Raw genomic sequence first — 14,006 nt, forward strand, 5'->3', positions numbered from 1 at the left:
GCAGGCATCTGTCAGGGCCCCAGTTACCTTCTTGAGGAGCAACCCGTGGGAAATGTTGTCGGCAGTCAGGAAAGCAGAAACCAGGTGGGTGATGGAGCCGGCCTCCCCGCAGTGAGGCCGGAATAGGAACGTGCTCAGGCCCCGTTCCCTGCAGGCGTGAGGCTCACAGTGAGAAAGGACCCTGGTCCCCCTGCCCCAGGCCCCGAGGGCCTGCACCGCTCCCTCAGGGCCCCCTCCAGGGAAGCCAGTCACCCATGGCAGGGTCAGCACAGCTGACACACAGCACCCTGGAAACCTCTCCCCAAATTCTGAGACCCAGGCCCAGAGCTCAGAACCAAGAGACGCCATCTCCGGGGAACAGAGAGCGGGCCCAGTCCTCCATCCATCCTCTCCTCCAGGGCCTGGTAGCCCAGATTCAGAGCAGGCAAGGCCCTGAGAAACCATCAAGTCCAGACTCTGTTGTAAGAAGGGGGCAACCCCAGAGAGTGCAGCCAGATGTCAGAAGCCCCTGAGCAGGGCAGCAATGGAGCTGAACTAGAGCCCCTGCCTCAGAAAGCTCAGCCCAGGACTCCACCCCTGGCCGTCTCCTTTCAGCCGTGGTCCCACTCAAAAGCCCCACACCCAGGACCTAGCGCTGGCTGAGGCCTCAGCCTCACGACCAGGCAGGGGTGGGAAGGACTGCTCAGCGCCCTGCCGCCTGGACGCCGCCTGGGTGTGTGCGCTGGGGGAGCCCGGGCGCACAAGACCACGGGATGGAAGCTCTGTGAGGGCATGAATCCAGTCTGTTTTGCTCCCTATTATGTGTCCTGGGCCCAGGACAGGGCCTTCACTTGGCAGGTGCTGTGATGTGTTGAATGGATGGACACACATATGAACGCCACTGGTGTGGAGGTGAGTGACCATGTCGGAAGGTCACGTGTCTGTATCCTATCAGGGATGGACACACACACAGGTGTGGAGTGTGTATGGACACGTGTGTCCATGCACGGGGGCTGGCCGCCTTGTATGTGTGATGGTGTCTGTTGCAGCGAGCGGGCCCGTGCGTGTGTGGGTGGCCCTGCGGGCGTGGGTCCGGTGCGGTGGGTTGGGGAGCACCCCAGTGCGAGGGGTGCGCAGGGCCGCTCACCCACCTGCGGAGGTTGTTCAGCACCATGATGTTGGCGTACATGTAGTACAGGTAGTAGCTGTAGGGCGGGTTCTGCTCGCTGGTCCAGACGTCCGGGCTGGGGCTCTTGTCCGAGAACATGTGGTCACTGTGCTTGGACTCGTCGTCCACACTGTCAAACCCTGTCACCTGGGCAGGAGGAGGGATCCTGCATCAAGCTGTGACAGACGGGCTGCCAGAGCCCAGTGATAAAGGCCTTGGCGCCCAGGCCTCTCAGCTGGGGACCCCGGGGCTTGCCTGAGCCACATTTCTCCCAGGGATGGGGAGTGGGCACAGCACCCCAGGCTGTCCCTCCAGGGTTTCCAGAAGTACCCCGGAAGCCAGCCTAGAGAGCACCAAGCCCCTGTGTGGCGGCAACAGCGAAGGGAAACTCAGGCCAGGCGAGGTGAAGGGTGAGGCGGCTGGACTCACCTCCCGTCCTCCGCTATGCCATCAGCAGCAGTGACAACAGCTGTGAGGGGAAGGGGACAGGCGTTTCCATACACCTAGGGTGTGTCAGGCCCTGCCTGAAGCACCGACCACACATCATCAGCTAACTCAATGCTCAAGTGGCCCTGCGAGGGTGGGCTTGGCTAAGAGCCAAGCAGGGCTGGTGAAGGCACTTGCGCATGTGAAACCACTAGCTGAGCCTAGATGGGCTCGGGGTCTGCACTCTTTGGGGCTGCAGGTGGAGGATGCCCTGGGGTGGCCACGAGAAGCCAGCTGGGATGCCTCACAAGCAGGCCAAGGTGGGTGCCATCCAAGAGGGCTTCTTGGAAGGCTGAGCCCTGGCCCCCGGAGCCTGCCTCTGAGCAGGGTCAGAGCAGCTCAGAAGACACCCCTCCCCGCACCATACTCACAGCAACACTGGGCCCACACTACACTCCAGGAGCCCACCCAAGTCACCAGACTCTTGCTGTCACCTCCTCCCAGAGGTCAGGCCCTGGGGGAGGACGTACCTGCAAGGACCCAGCTCCCAGCCGGCATGCGGGGCCGCTTTGCTCCCGTCACTCAGCCACAGCAGGGCTTTGGGAAGGGGCCCCTGAAGGACCAGCCCAATCTGGGGGGCTACCAGCCCAGGCCCAGCCAGGTCTGCCTGTTCCTAACTGGGCGGTAGAGGACCAGGGAGCAAAGGACCACCAAGGTCTTGCCAGAATCTTCCCTGGCAGAGTCATATGAAATGACGGTCCCCACCGCAGCTCTCAGCGTGGCCTGGACACATCTGGGGCCCAGAGTGACCTCGAGTTCTGCCCTGTCTGCACTCACAGCTCCGTGGTGCTCCTGAACTCTCAGGGCCCAGCACGGGGGCAATGTCAGCCCCTCTCCTGAGCTCTGCGTCCCCCTAGGCAGGGCCCTAAACTGGACATCCCAAGGGCCTCAAGCACAGAATCTGTCCAAACCCCAACTCCTCCTCCCCAGCCTCCCCGCTCCCCACATAGCTGGCAGTGACCTCCTAAAGGCACAGCACCCGCTCCCCTGCAAAACCAGGCACCCAGGGCCCCTCCAGCTCCTCGCCTTGCTCACCTGCAGGCCATGCCCAAACCCCGTCTGTTCTCCAGCCGCACCCACCACCTGTATACCCCTCACTCTCCTTAATGGGAGGCAGGATCTTATGGGATCGGTGACACCTGGGTCAGGACCCTGGGTTTGAATTCCAGTCCTGCCCCTTTTAGCTCTGTGGTCTCTCAGTTTCCTGGTGTGAAAATTGGAACTAGTAGCTTCACAGGACTGCTGTAAGGATTAAGTGAGATAATCCACAGTGTCTTAACACACAGCAATGCATAATCACGCTGGCTACTACCTACCAAATGGTGTAAAATGGGGCAGTCATGAGGGTGAGATGAGATCGCATCATGGCGTGGATCACTGGGCCAGGGAGGTCATCAGTGTGAGCTGTTACTGCTGCTTCAAGCCCCCTTCACGTCTCTACTGCTGGAGCAGGCCCCCGACTCTCACCTTGCTCCCCTGCCCCCACCTCCAACTACCTTCTGGTTCCAGGGCTTTCCTCACCCAACAGCCTGCATGCTGATGGTCTAAGACATACATTCAATGCTGGCCTTCCACCTGTTCAAACTTTCCAGCACCCCCCAACCCTCCCCACTACAGATACACTCAGCCATCCCTCCACCCCCACCTCTTCACCCTGAGCCCTCTGGGATCTTCCCTGCCTTCCTCCCTGTCAGAAACCATCCACACCATAACCTCCACCAGGCACTGAACTTGCCTCTCACCATCTGCAGCCACCTCTGTTCTGGGTACCCAGAGGGTGGGACAAGCTCCTGCTCCCCTGATGCCCTTCCTAGTTAAGTCTCTTCTCCACCCTTCTCCCCTCTCCCACAACTAAGCAGAAAAATATATTTTGTGGGGCTTAACCAAACAAGGTATGAGGACCACTGGTGTCTAGGGGAAAGCAGGAGTCTGAAATGTCTGCCGCTGGGGCGGGCCTGGTTCTTTCAGCCCCGCCTGGCCAGGAACTGACTTTTCAATCTTTCTGCCCTGTGGCTGCCTTCCCAGCACCCCACCCATGCCTGTAGGGCCACCCCAGAAGAGAAGGGAACTTCCCTTCTCTGCAAGAAGCTTGTTATTCTAGAAATTCAGCTTCTTAGGGTTGGACACTTCATGCCTGGGGCACATCAGTGACAGGATCTTAGAAGGTAAGCTGACTCAACTTGCTGGGAGTCTTCTCCTCCCTCCCCCACTGGGCACATCACCTGAGCAACACCCATGCTTACATATTTGAGGAAGAGGTGAAGCTCTCGGTGATCTTGAGGGTTGATGGTGGCCTCGAAAAGGGGCAGGAAGATGTTCTCCAGCATCTTCCCGAAGCTTGGCAGCAGCTTCTTTGACCTAAATATGTCACTGGGGGAAAGGGAGATTTGCCGATGAAGGTGGTCCCAATAGCCCCCTCGACCTGTCAAGAGACCAGCCCTGGTCCCTTCCTCAGGGAGTGCAAGTCCCCATTTAAGCATCCAGGGCAGGGTCAGAGGTGGGGCTCCAACATAGATCATTCCCCTCCTCACCAGGTTCTGCAATACCAAGCATTGGTTGGCACACTCAGCACCAACCCATGCCCATCAGTGAGCGTTCTTCAGCTAGAGGCCACACTGGGAGGGGGGCACTGGGATTCAGGCTGATATAACTCCCTGCCACTCAGCTCAGTTCCCCTAAACCACAAAGCCCAGCCATTCCAGGGGCCCTACCTGGCCCAGACTGGAGAGGACAGGGGTAGTCTGAGCCATATCCAGGCAGTGGGCCAGCAATGTGGGCCCCCATCAGGTTATGCAGACTCCCAGCCTCATGCAAAAAGATAGTCCATCCTCAAATCGCAGTGACAAGAAGATGGGCAGTCGTTCCCCCCAGGGCTTCCCAGGTGGCGCAGTGGTAGAGTCAGCCTGCCAATGCAGGAGACACAAGAGACACGGGTTCGACCTGTGGGTCAGGAAGATCCCCTGGAGAAATGCATGGCAACCCACTCCAGTATTCTTGCCTGGAAAATTCCATGGGCAGAAAAGCCTGGTGGGCTACAGTCAATGGGTCTCAGAGAGTCAGATATGACTAAGCAACTGAGAACACAGTTCCACCAGGCCTTTGCAATCATATGTTCTTCAAAGAACAGTGTTGAAGCATCACAAGGACATCTGTGCAGACCGCCCCTCCCTGTAGGGGAGTCCCAGGGGCACCAGGCCTAGGCTGGCACTGGAACAGGCTCAGCAGATCCTCCGGGACAGGCTGGCGACCCCAGAGGACACGGGTAGACAGCAGCCACCCCACTTACTAGATCCGGGGCACCTGGATGATCCAGCGCATGTTGGGCGAGTAGACCTTGTGCTGGATGAACCAGCGGGCCAGGCTGGGCCACTCCTCGGGACTGCGGCCGTAGATGGAGAGCCGTGGCTCTGAGTACTGGTACTTGCTCTCCTCCAGCTCCCGGGCCACCTCCTGGCACCAAGAAGAGCTCAGGTCAGCCAAGGGTTGACCCTGGGTTGACCCCAGCAGCAGACCCTGCAGCTCCCCCAGCCACCAGCTCCCCGGCTCAGAAGGCCTGATCTACACCTCTTGTTAGCACTCACTCCACCTTCATGGGGAAGAAAGCCCTGGGCTTGCACAGTCACACGTGTGACCAGGCCCGGCAGCAGAAGCATCTCCTCACAGAGCGAACCTGTACCCAGGGCAGGCTGCAAACACGCAGAGCAACAAGCCTGGATATGGAGGGCTGGACTGGGATGGACATCCTCCCCTTCCGCTTGCCTGCAGTCAGCACAGTCCACACACAGCACTTCCTGCCCACCTGGAAGCTGGCAGCCAGGACCACAGCACTGGCCACTGGGCACCTGCACCCCGCCTGAGCTGGATGGACAGGGATTCAGGAAGGGGAAGAGGACAGGAGGCCCTGCAAGCCCCCACTCCCTGAACGTAGATGCTGTCGGGAATCCCAGGAGGGCTTGGAGACGCCCAGGGCTCACTCACCTTGACCATCCGAGCGAAGTACTCTCCTCCTAGGTAGTTTTCTGTTTTTAGATACAGGTCTCGTAGCTCGCTGGCCCCCACAGGGTTGTACTTGGAGTTGAACTTGTCAAAGCGGTGGAACGTCTGCCGACCCTGGAGAAAGAGACACCAGCCAGCTCACCACGCTATCCTGCAGCCACCAGACACACGCCTCCTCCAGCCTTCACAATGTGGCCTCCGCGAGCCACACTGAAAGGTACCTTCTATGTCCATTCGAGCATGGAAGCTTGGAAAGTCCCAGGGCCGGGACCACACGTCCTCACTCGGTCAGCCCTGGGGTCATTCCCTGAGACCTTCTGTAGAGCAGGGTCAAGATCCTTGTGCTTCTAGGAGCAGGGCTAGCTGAGCGAGCAGAGAATACTGAGCCATCAGTAATAGCGTGTGTCCTATTACTGCTTAGACTACATAAGGCCCTTTCTCCACATCTCCTCATTCAAGGTCTGGTTTAAGATTTTTTCACTGTGGTGAAATGTATAGGACACAAAATGTGCCATCTTAACCATTTTTAAGTCTACATTCACATTGCTGTGCAGTGCCCAGAACTCTTTTCATCTTATAAAACTGAAACTATGTCCTCATGAAACAGTAACTCCCCATGACCCCCTCCCCCAGCCCACAGTAACCACCATTCTCCTTTCTGTCTCCATGAGTTTGCCTGTTCTAGATGCCTCACACATGTGGAATCATACAGTACTTGTCCTTTTGTGTCTGACTTCTTTGATTTATAACGTTTTCAGCGTTCATCCATGGATATAGCAGGTTATCAGTACTTTATCCCTTTTCAGGACTGAATAATATTCCAGTATGTGTGTGTATGTACATTTTGTTTATCCATTCAAGTGGTGATGGACACTCTTTGGCCACTGTGAACAATGCTGTGATAAGCATTGATATGCAAGTATCAGTTGTAGTCCCTGCTTACAGTTCTTTGGGGTATCTACCTAGGACTGGGATTGCTGGAATACATGGTAATTCTATATTTAACTTTCTGAGGAAATGTTTTCTGTAGCAGATGTATCACCATTTAGTATTTTAATAACACTGTAATGTCATTAAGGCACCTGGTAGTCACCATGTTACAAGCAAGGAAATAAAAGCTCAAAATGAATTACTCAAAGGCACTTAACTCTTACGGAGCGGACATGGGAGTTAGAACGGGAATGCCCCTGACTCCAAGTCACACCCTCTTCTCCTCTGTTCCAAGGCTGCTTCCAGCCCTTGTCCTTGTTTGTCCTCTGAGGACAAACTGCCTCTCACAGTTCCCATAGCTGGAAGAGAAAGCTATGCCTACACAGCCAGCCCCTCTCCAAGACCAATCGTGGCTGCTCTCCAGTGGGCTGAGTCCTCCACCAGGACTGCGTGAGGCCCTGGGGCCGAGCCCACTCACCGCATGGACGTCCAGCGAGTCCACAGTGAGGTCGTATGGGTCCATGTGCAGGCTGTCAAACACCTGCCGCAGGGTAATCTTCCGGCCCCGCTTCTCGGCCACTGTCCTGTCGGGCTCCGTCTGGTACGTGTGCTTGATGAAGCGCAGCAGGTGCTTCTGGTTCATGCAGGCAGCTGCATGGATGTGCGTGTCCACCTGCGACACAGTGCCCCAGCACGTGAGCCGATCCTTCAGCATCAAGAGCCGATCCTTCAGCATCAAGAACCAGGCCCCCCGGGCCTCGGTGTTGAGTGCAGAGCCTCAGCAGCTCCCCTGGTGCTGGACCGCCCCACCCCATCTCTTCTAGAACTGGTCTCCCCCCCCTCTAGCCTTGCTGCCCAATCCCCCTCCTGACAGCATCAGGAGACCTTTTCTAAGTTCAGTTCAGATCTGGCCATTGGCCCTGTTAACACATCAGTGCTGCCCAACATTTCAAGATAACGCCCAAGTTCCTTAGCCTGGGATTCAAGGCTTATTTCAGTCTTAAGTCTCACCTTGCCCTGCTCTCTGCTCCAGCCAGGACACCCCACTTATCCGAGGAGCCATGCTATTCCTCAGCCTGGATGTCTGCCTTCCTCCCCACCAATCTCATCCACCTGGAAATCTTCTACAATCTCCTCCACATAGAAGCCTATCCTGATCCTCCAAACACGAATGAGTTTTTCCCTTGTCCAACCTGGAACCCTGGCACAGACACTCCCATCACTGTATATATCCTCCAGTCCACTCTAATAATTTTCTGTCTACTTCACTAGACTGGAAACTCAGTCCTCAAGGACAGGGACCATGTCTGATGCATCTAAGTCTCCAGCGCCTACCCCAGAGCCTGGGATGATGTGAAATCAATGGATGGGTGAACAGACCAATGAGCAGGTATAGAAGGTTCCAACAGTTTCAGTGATATCCACCTCCTCCTCATAGAACCTTGAGGGCTCATGTAATGCCCCACAAAATCCCATACTTGCCACTGACCTCTCTTAGAACCCCCAGAGCATTCCCCTCAGCCACCAGCCCTAAAGAAATAGAGCCCTGGCTAAGCTGGGGAATGGCCTGAAGTCACAGTGGGCATCCTGACCCTCTTCCCTAAAGCCGAGGGGCCTGCGGGAGGTTCCGGGGAAGGGGGCAGTGACCTCACAGACCTGGGTGCTGCCACCCACTAGCCCACACTCTGTAGTTCCTGCTGCGGCCAGCTGGGCAATCCGCCAGGGCTAGGGCGAGGAGGCGGCTGACCTCAGGCCAAGGAATGCTGTCCACAGCTGGCCAGGCATCCCTGAGTCATGCCAAACCCGACATCCAATCCACTGAACCTCTGTGAGCTTTCCACCAGCCAGCCCCTGTCACCAGCCACATCACTCACTCCTCAGGGCCTTCCTGCCTTTAATCCCGCCACTCCTACCAGAAAGACAGACCACTGGGCATCAGAGAAAGGAAGCACCAAAAGTTAAAACATCACCCAAAGCTCAGGCCCCTCAGGGACAGACTGGGCTCGTGGGAGAGGCACAAGCGAAGGTCAGCTGGCCCTCGCTCAGCCAGACACAGCTGGGCTCAACCACCTCAGCATGACTTAGCACATTCTGGGCTTTCTTGCTGTCCTCCGGCATCCCAGTGACACACCACAGGGGGTTCAGCCTGTGCTTACCCCCCTGAGTCACAAGACGAGGCAGGAAAACAACAGGACAATCCAGGAAGCATCTGATCCAAACTTCAAAATTACCACGGTGATTATTTTAGGAACAAGTAAAAGAGCCTGTAATCAGAGGTCAGCACTTTCGATTCACTGGAAGATCCAGGAGCAATCCTTGCTTTCACCTAAGATCTGGGTCTAAACAGTGGTTTCTAAATGGGCTGGCCAATACCTGGCCTCTAAGCCAACACTATTTCCATACCCATAGTGAAAGTCACTCAGTTGTGTCCGACTCTGCAACCCCATGGACTGTAGCCTGCCAGGCTCCTCTGTCCATGGAATTCTCCAGGCCAAAATACTGGAGTGGGTAGCCTTTCCCTTCTCCAGGGGATTTTCCCAACCCAGGGATCAAACCCAGGTCTACCGCACTGTAGGCATCCGCATCTTTACCAGCTGAGCCACCAGAGAAGCCCAAGAATACTGGAGTGAGTAGCCTATCCCTTCTTCAGGGGATCTTCCTAACCCAGGAATCGAACTGGGGTCTGCCACATCCATGGCAGACATCAATAATCAACTACAGCACCCTTCACTAAGCTTTGGGAATAGCCTCAGGTAGCCACTCCCCATTGGTTTGGTCAAGTTTGGCACACAAGATGAAACCTGTTTGCTCTCCCTGATATGAAACTTAAACCAAAGTGGGTAAGGCCTAATCCTACCCCACTGCCAAGCAGCAAACACACTCAGCCCCTTGTTCTCAGCTCTGAGCTGAAAACAATCATCTCAGTTACATATACCTGCTGGCTGGGCCTCACGGTGCCAGGACCCATGATCTGCTGTGATGCCGCAGGTAATTTCACAATACCACCCACACTGACCCACGGCCACACACAGCTCCTGCCTCAGAGCAGGGCCACCACGACACTGACAGCCACTTGGAAGTGTGGAGGCCACCTCCCAGCCCATCCTGGACTTCAGAATCAGCTCTCCTCCCCTCGCAGTGAATGCCAAGGTAAGAGCCGTCAGCACCCAGGAGACAGGGAGGGACAGGCACAGCCTGACCTGGAGCAGGCCTTGGCCTGTGTTTCTGGATGGCTGTGGAGCTGGTGAGCAGCACAGCACAGCACTCAAAGCACGTCCGTTCAGAGGGTACACAAACCCCCAGACAGACAGAGAGCTGGAGGGTTGGCTCTGGTATGTAACCACAGCCCCCTCCCCTGCCCCCAGGACCCTCGCCCACAGAGTGGCCAGAGAGCAGCTGGCCAGCCCATCAGCACCCACAGGGGCCCCGCCTCAGAAGCAAACAGTGTCGGAGCTGGTGCAGTCAGCAAGGACACTGCTGCAGGCGGCAGGCCAGCCCTGAGCACGCGCATGTGCGGAGGGCAGGGCTGCCCACAGCTGGGCGAGGAGTTTCCTTGGACACTCATCTAGGGTGGAGGGTTCATGTAGGCAGGATAGAGAGGAGCTGGTCTATCGACTGAGGCACCCATCTGTCTGAGCACCTGAGGATCACAGAGAAGAAATAGATGGTGCTTGAAGGTAAACATGCCACGCCGGGGTGTCCCACACATGCCCTTTCACCTCTGCCTGGAAATCCCGAGACTCTTACGTGAGCCTTAGAGCCCAGGAGCTGAGTGTAACTCACTCCAAGTCAGCTCAGTTCCGACCTCTTCCTGAAAGACACCTCTATCACATCCCTGTCAAACTAAAAGTAACCAGCTGGGAACTGCTTGTGGACAGAAAGTGACCCTTCCTCAGCATCAAATGCCCCTCACTTGGCACTGATCCCATGCTTGATATATATTAGTTACACGGGATAAAATGGAAAAACAGGAGGCAGCGACCATTTAACCTATAGGCTCGTCCTGACTGCAGCCCCTGAGCCCAGGTGCACGCAGGCTGCTCATCCACTCTATAGGAGGGCAGAGAGAGAAGCACGTTGGATACGCTTCCTTAAACACAGCCAGTCCAGAAGGAAGCAGAACCACACTCCCCCAAGTCCAAAGAGGTCTTAACACTGATAACTGTTTTTCGATCCATGATAAATTTGAGACATCCTCTATGTCTCAACTCTTAAAACCAGTTAATAGGCCCTGCTCTATTTTTCAAGGAGGATGGTACATTCTAATAGATATACAACAAAGTCATAACAAGTACCATCTGAGGCATGGCCGGACACATGGAAGACAGCTGGCCAGTTTTCCTTTTGTTCATAGGAAGGCCACACTGGGGACCAGCCCCTGATTGGCTAGTGCCAGAATGTGTTGGAATGAGGCCCGGGACAGGAACTCTGAACGCTGGCCCGCTAACACACCTTTCTCACGTTATAGAAGTCTCGGTGGGGGTTACTCTTCAACTCTTTGAACTCAGACATTTCATTTAACATCTCATGAAGGCTGAACTTGGATTCCAGAAAGTTCAGTCGCCGGTGACAATACGTCTTCCTGCAGGTTGGGAAGGAGAAGAAACCACAGTTGAGGAGAAGTCGCATCAGTTCTCCAGTCTGGAGACCTCCAGTGTCTGTGGGGACCCAGTCCTGGGTGGAAGGTCAGGATGGAGCAGGGAGGGATGAGAAGGGGCCAGCTATCAGCAGACCCACCTGAACTGTGTAACCACAGCCAGGTGCTCTATGAAATGCGTGGAGAATCGATAGGGGGCAGTAGAGAGCTGACCTCATACAGAGTCCTTCTGTATGAGCTTTACAGGTTTAGGCAACCAATCTCAAGCTGCTGTCTCTCATGAACAAATACGGAGATGGCACTGCCCAAGACAGAAGTGAGGGTTAAATTGGCTGAGGGTGTGAAGGGTCCAACTCAGCTTCATGGGTACTCAAAGAAAGTCTCCCTCTTTCAGCCCTTCCATCTTTCCACCCGCCCATCTATCCTCTGCCACCTTTCATTCCTTGAAAGGAGTTTCACCTCTGTCCAAAAGATCAGTAATACAGCCAAATCCTAAGGCACGACCTTCCCACCTTGGCTGTGACCAAATGACACCCAGAAGATTTCTCAACCCTGAGGCTTCAGGGCGAGGGGCGGATGTTCTGCATCGTAGGCAGATGAGGGATATAGGGGTGTTGTAACCAGGACAGAAGTCCATGAAAGAACTGATGTCCCCACCAGCTTGCAAAGGCCACTGGGGGGTGGGAGCACCCACTGCTCTCAGCCAACAGCCAGCCCACACCCCGCCCAGGTGCCTGGCCACGTGCCTGTGCCACAGCTACACAGAACATGCAATCACCAGTCGGGCCACCCTGCCTCCCTGTGGCCCCAGATGCACACGGCGCCCCTGGCACCCAGGCAGAGACCCTTGTAAAGAGCGGCCACCAAGCCCGGACCAGCACCACCATATGTGCGCCAGGACGAGCCCACAGCCGAGCACGGGAGAGTCTGGGTCAGACCGGATTCCCAAGGGCATCTCTCCCAGTCCCTCTCCCGGCAGGACTCACCCTGACAGTCTCCCGGACAGAACAGCTGCTGCTCACACACCTCCTGGAACAGCCCTGTCCCCAAGGCTTCCCCTCAGACCTTCTGTTCACATTGGCTGAGGCAAGCTCCCAGGGATCCCACTCTCCCCTCCCAGCTCTTCTCTCTGCCCTCGGATCACCAAGGACCTCGACCCACTCTGTCCATCCCCTCGGGGCCCACTGTCCTCCCTTGGAAACTGGCGTCACCCCACTCCCAGCAAAACCCAAATGGCAGGGCAAGAGAGAAGTCCCTCAGCTGTGACCAGCTTCCTCTGCTCCCCTAAGCTGGGCACTCATGCACAGCCTCCATTGCTGATTCCCTTAAGGAGGAGTGAGGGCCCAAACTCAGGAAGACAGCTCCCTGCCAGGGTAGCTCCAGCTAAGCCTACAAGCGTCCTGGGAGTTTGCAGCTCAGAGTTCCCAGAGTTCCCTGCACTCCCCGCTCCAGAAACATGGAAAAACCAACACTGGAAGCAACAGCCTTCATGGCTCCCCCACCATCTACCCTAAAGCCCTGGGCTGGTAACTCTCTGCATCGCTGCCGTCCTGCCTGGGAAGAGGGGTGACCATCATTTTAGGGTGCACAGGTGGCCACCGGCAAGCAGGAGCTCCACACCCGTGCATGCGGAAGGGACAGGCAGTAGCAACTCGAAGAATGCGCCAGTCTGTGAAGAAAAATTGTCGCTGAAGCCCACAAAGCACTGGGAAAAGAGAGAAACCCACAAAGCCGTCTCTTCCTGGGGTGGTTTATCTGAGGGAAAGCCCAGAGCAGAAGGCCTGCCCTGCTCCCTTCCTACAGAGCAGCGCTCCTGCAGAAGCAGGTGGACTCAGCTGGCCATGGAGGGGGAGGGGACTTACGTGGGGCCATCCGTGATGAGCGCCAGGATGTGACTCATGTCCACCGTGTAGGTCTCCAGGTCGGGGTAGGGTAGGCTGTGGGGCTCCTGGCGCTCCAGCATCTTCTTGTTGTCATACACATAGAGGATGCCTCCCTGCATGCGGACCAGGTAACCCAGGTTGGGGGGAGCATTCTCCAGGCAATAAGGGTCTTCTTCAGGCAGAGGGGGAGGATGAAAGTCTGAAAGACAGGACTGAGCGATAGCAAAATGCCCCTGACCTCAGGAGCTCACCTCAGGACTACAGGGCTCTAAAGTCACATTCCCCGTGAGGCCTGTCCTGGTCGTCTGACCTAAAACCTAACCACCCCAACCTGCCCCGGCATCTCACCGCCCCCTCCCTGCTTTATTTTGTCTCCTTATCACTTGCCGCTTTGTAAGATAACTTCTCTGTCTTTATCTTGGGTGGTAAATGTTCATCTTGTTCACTGCTGTATCCCCATTTCCTAGAACCATCCCTGGCCTGTGGCTGGCACTTCATTTTTTTTTTTTAACTTAATTGAAATGAGCTTCAGTCTTCTGGGTAGTTCAGGGACATGAAGCTTATTAAGACGGGCAGCTGCATCTTCTCCTAATAAGAGAACAGACAGGATCTGGGACTGCCCAGCGGGAATATAATTGTTCCTGTCCTTCCACATCTTCTGAGCCCAGGGCAGCCAAGGGGCAAGATGGAGAAGCCAGCCCTCCCCACAAGCACAGAATAGGGAGCCTGTGCCCCCAGAGACAGAGTTGTCTGTCCCCACACCGTGGGCTGTTAGCCCACAGGAGCCAGAAAACACCTCTTGGCTATTTCCCAGCTATGACTTCGAGCAAACTGGGACTTTACCTCCCGACCCTGTCTGCTCAGCTGAGGATAATGCCCTGCCTTAACGGGCTGCTGTGAGGGTTGCAGCAGCAGGTAGAGGAAAATGCTGTGTAAATATATCTTAGGGCGTTATTCTCATCTCTCT

General features: G+C 55.9%; 1 protein-coding gene across 11 annotated transcripts in view; it reads right to left on the minus strand.

Annotated features, from left to right (window-relative positions):
• AMPD3 (adenosine monophosphate deaminase 3) overlaps window positions 1-14,006 on the minus strand; it is a 73,155-nt gene that overhangs the window by 5,709 nt on the left and 53,440 nt on the right. For all 11 annotated transcript variants that reach the window (XM_043903138.1, XM_043903113.1, XM_043903171.1 and 8 more), the window contains 8 exons: window positions 13,019-13,238; window positions 11,012-11,141; window positions 7,038-7,232; window positions 5,612-5,743; window positions 4,920-5,083; window positions 3,877-4,003; window positions 1,131-1,294; window positions 28-148 (listed from right to left, as the gene is read on the minus strand). In XM_043903138.1, the coding sequence (XP_043759073.1) occupies window positions 28-148; window positions 1,131-1,294; window positions 3,877-4,003; window positions 4,920-5,083; window positions 5,612-5,743; window positions 7,038-7,232; window positions 11,012-11,141; window positions 13,019-13,238 (1,253 nt within the window). The remainder of the gene's footprint in view (window positions 1-27; window positions 149-1,130; window positions 1,295-3,876; window positions 4,004-4,919; window positions 5,084-5,611; window positions 5,744-7,037; window positions 7,233-11,011; window positions 11,142-13,018; window positions 13,239-14,006) is intronic.

This window comes from Cervus elaphus, chromosome 1 (genome assembly GCF_910594005.1).
Source record: "Cervus elaphus chromosome 1, mCerEla1.1, whole genome shotgun sequence".
Lineage (NCBI taxonomy): Eukaryota > Metazoa > Chordata > Mammalia > Artiodactyla > Cervidae > Cervus > Cervus elaphus.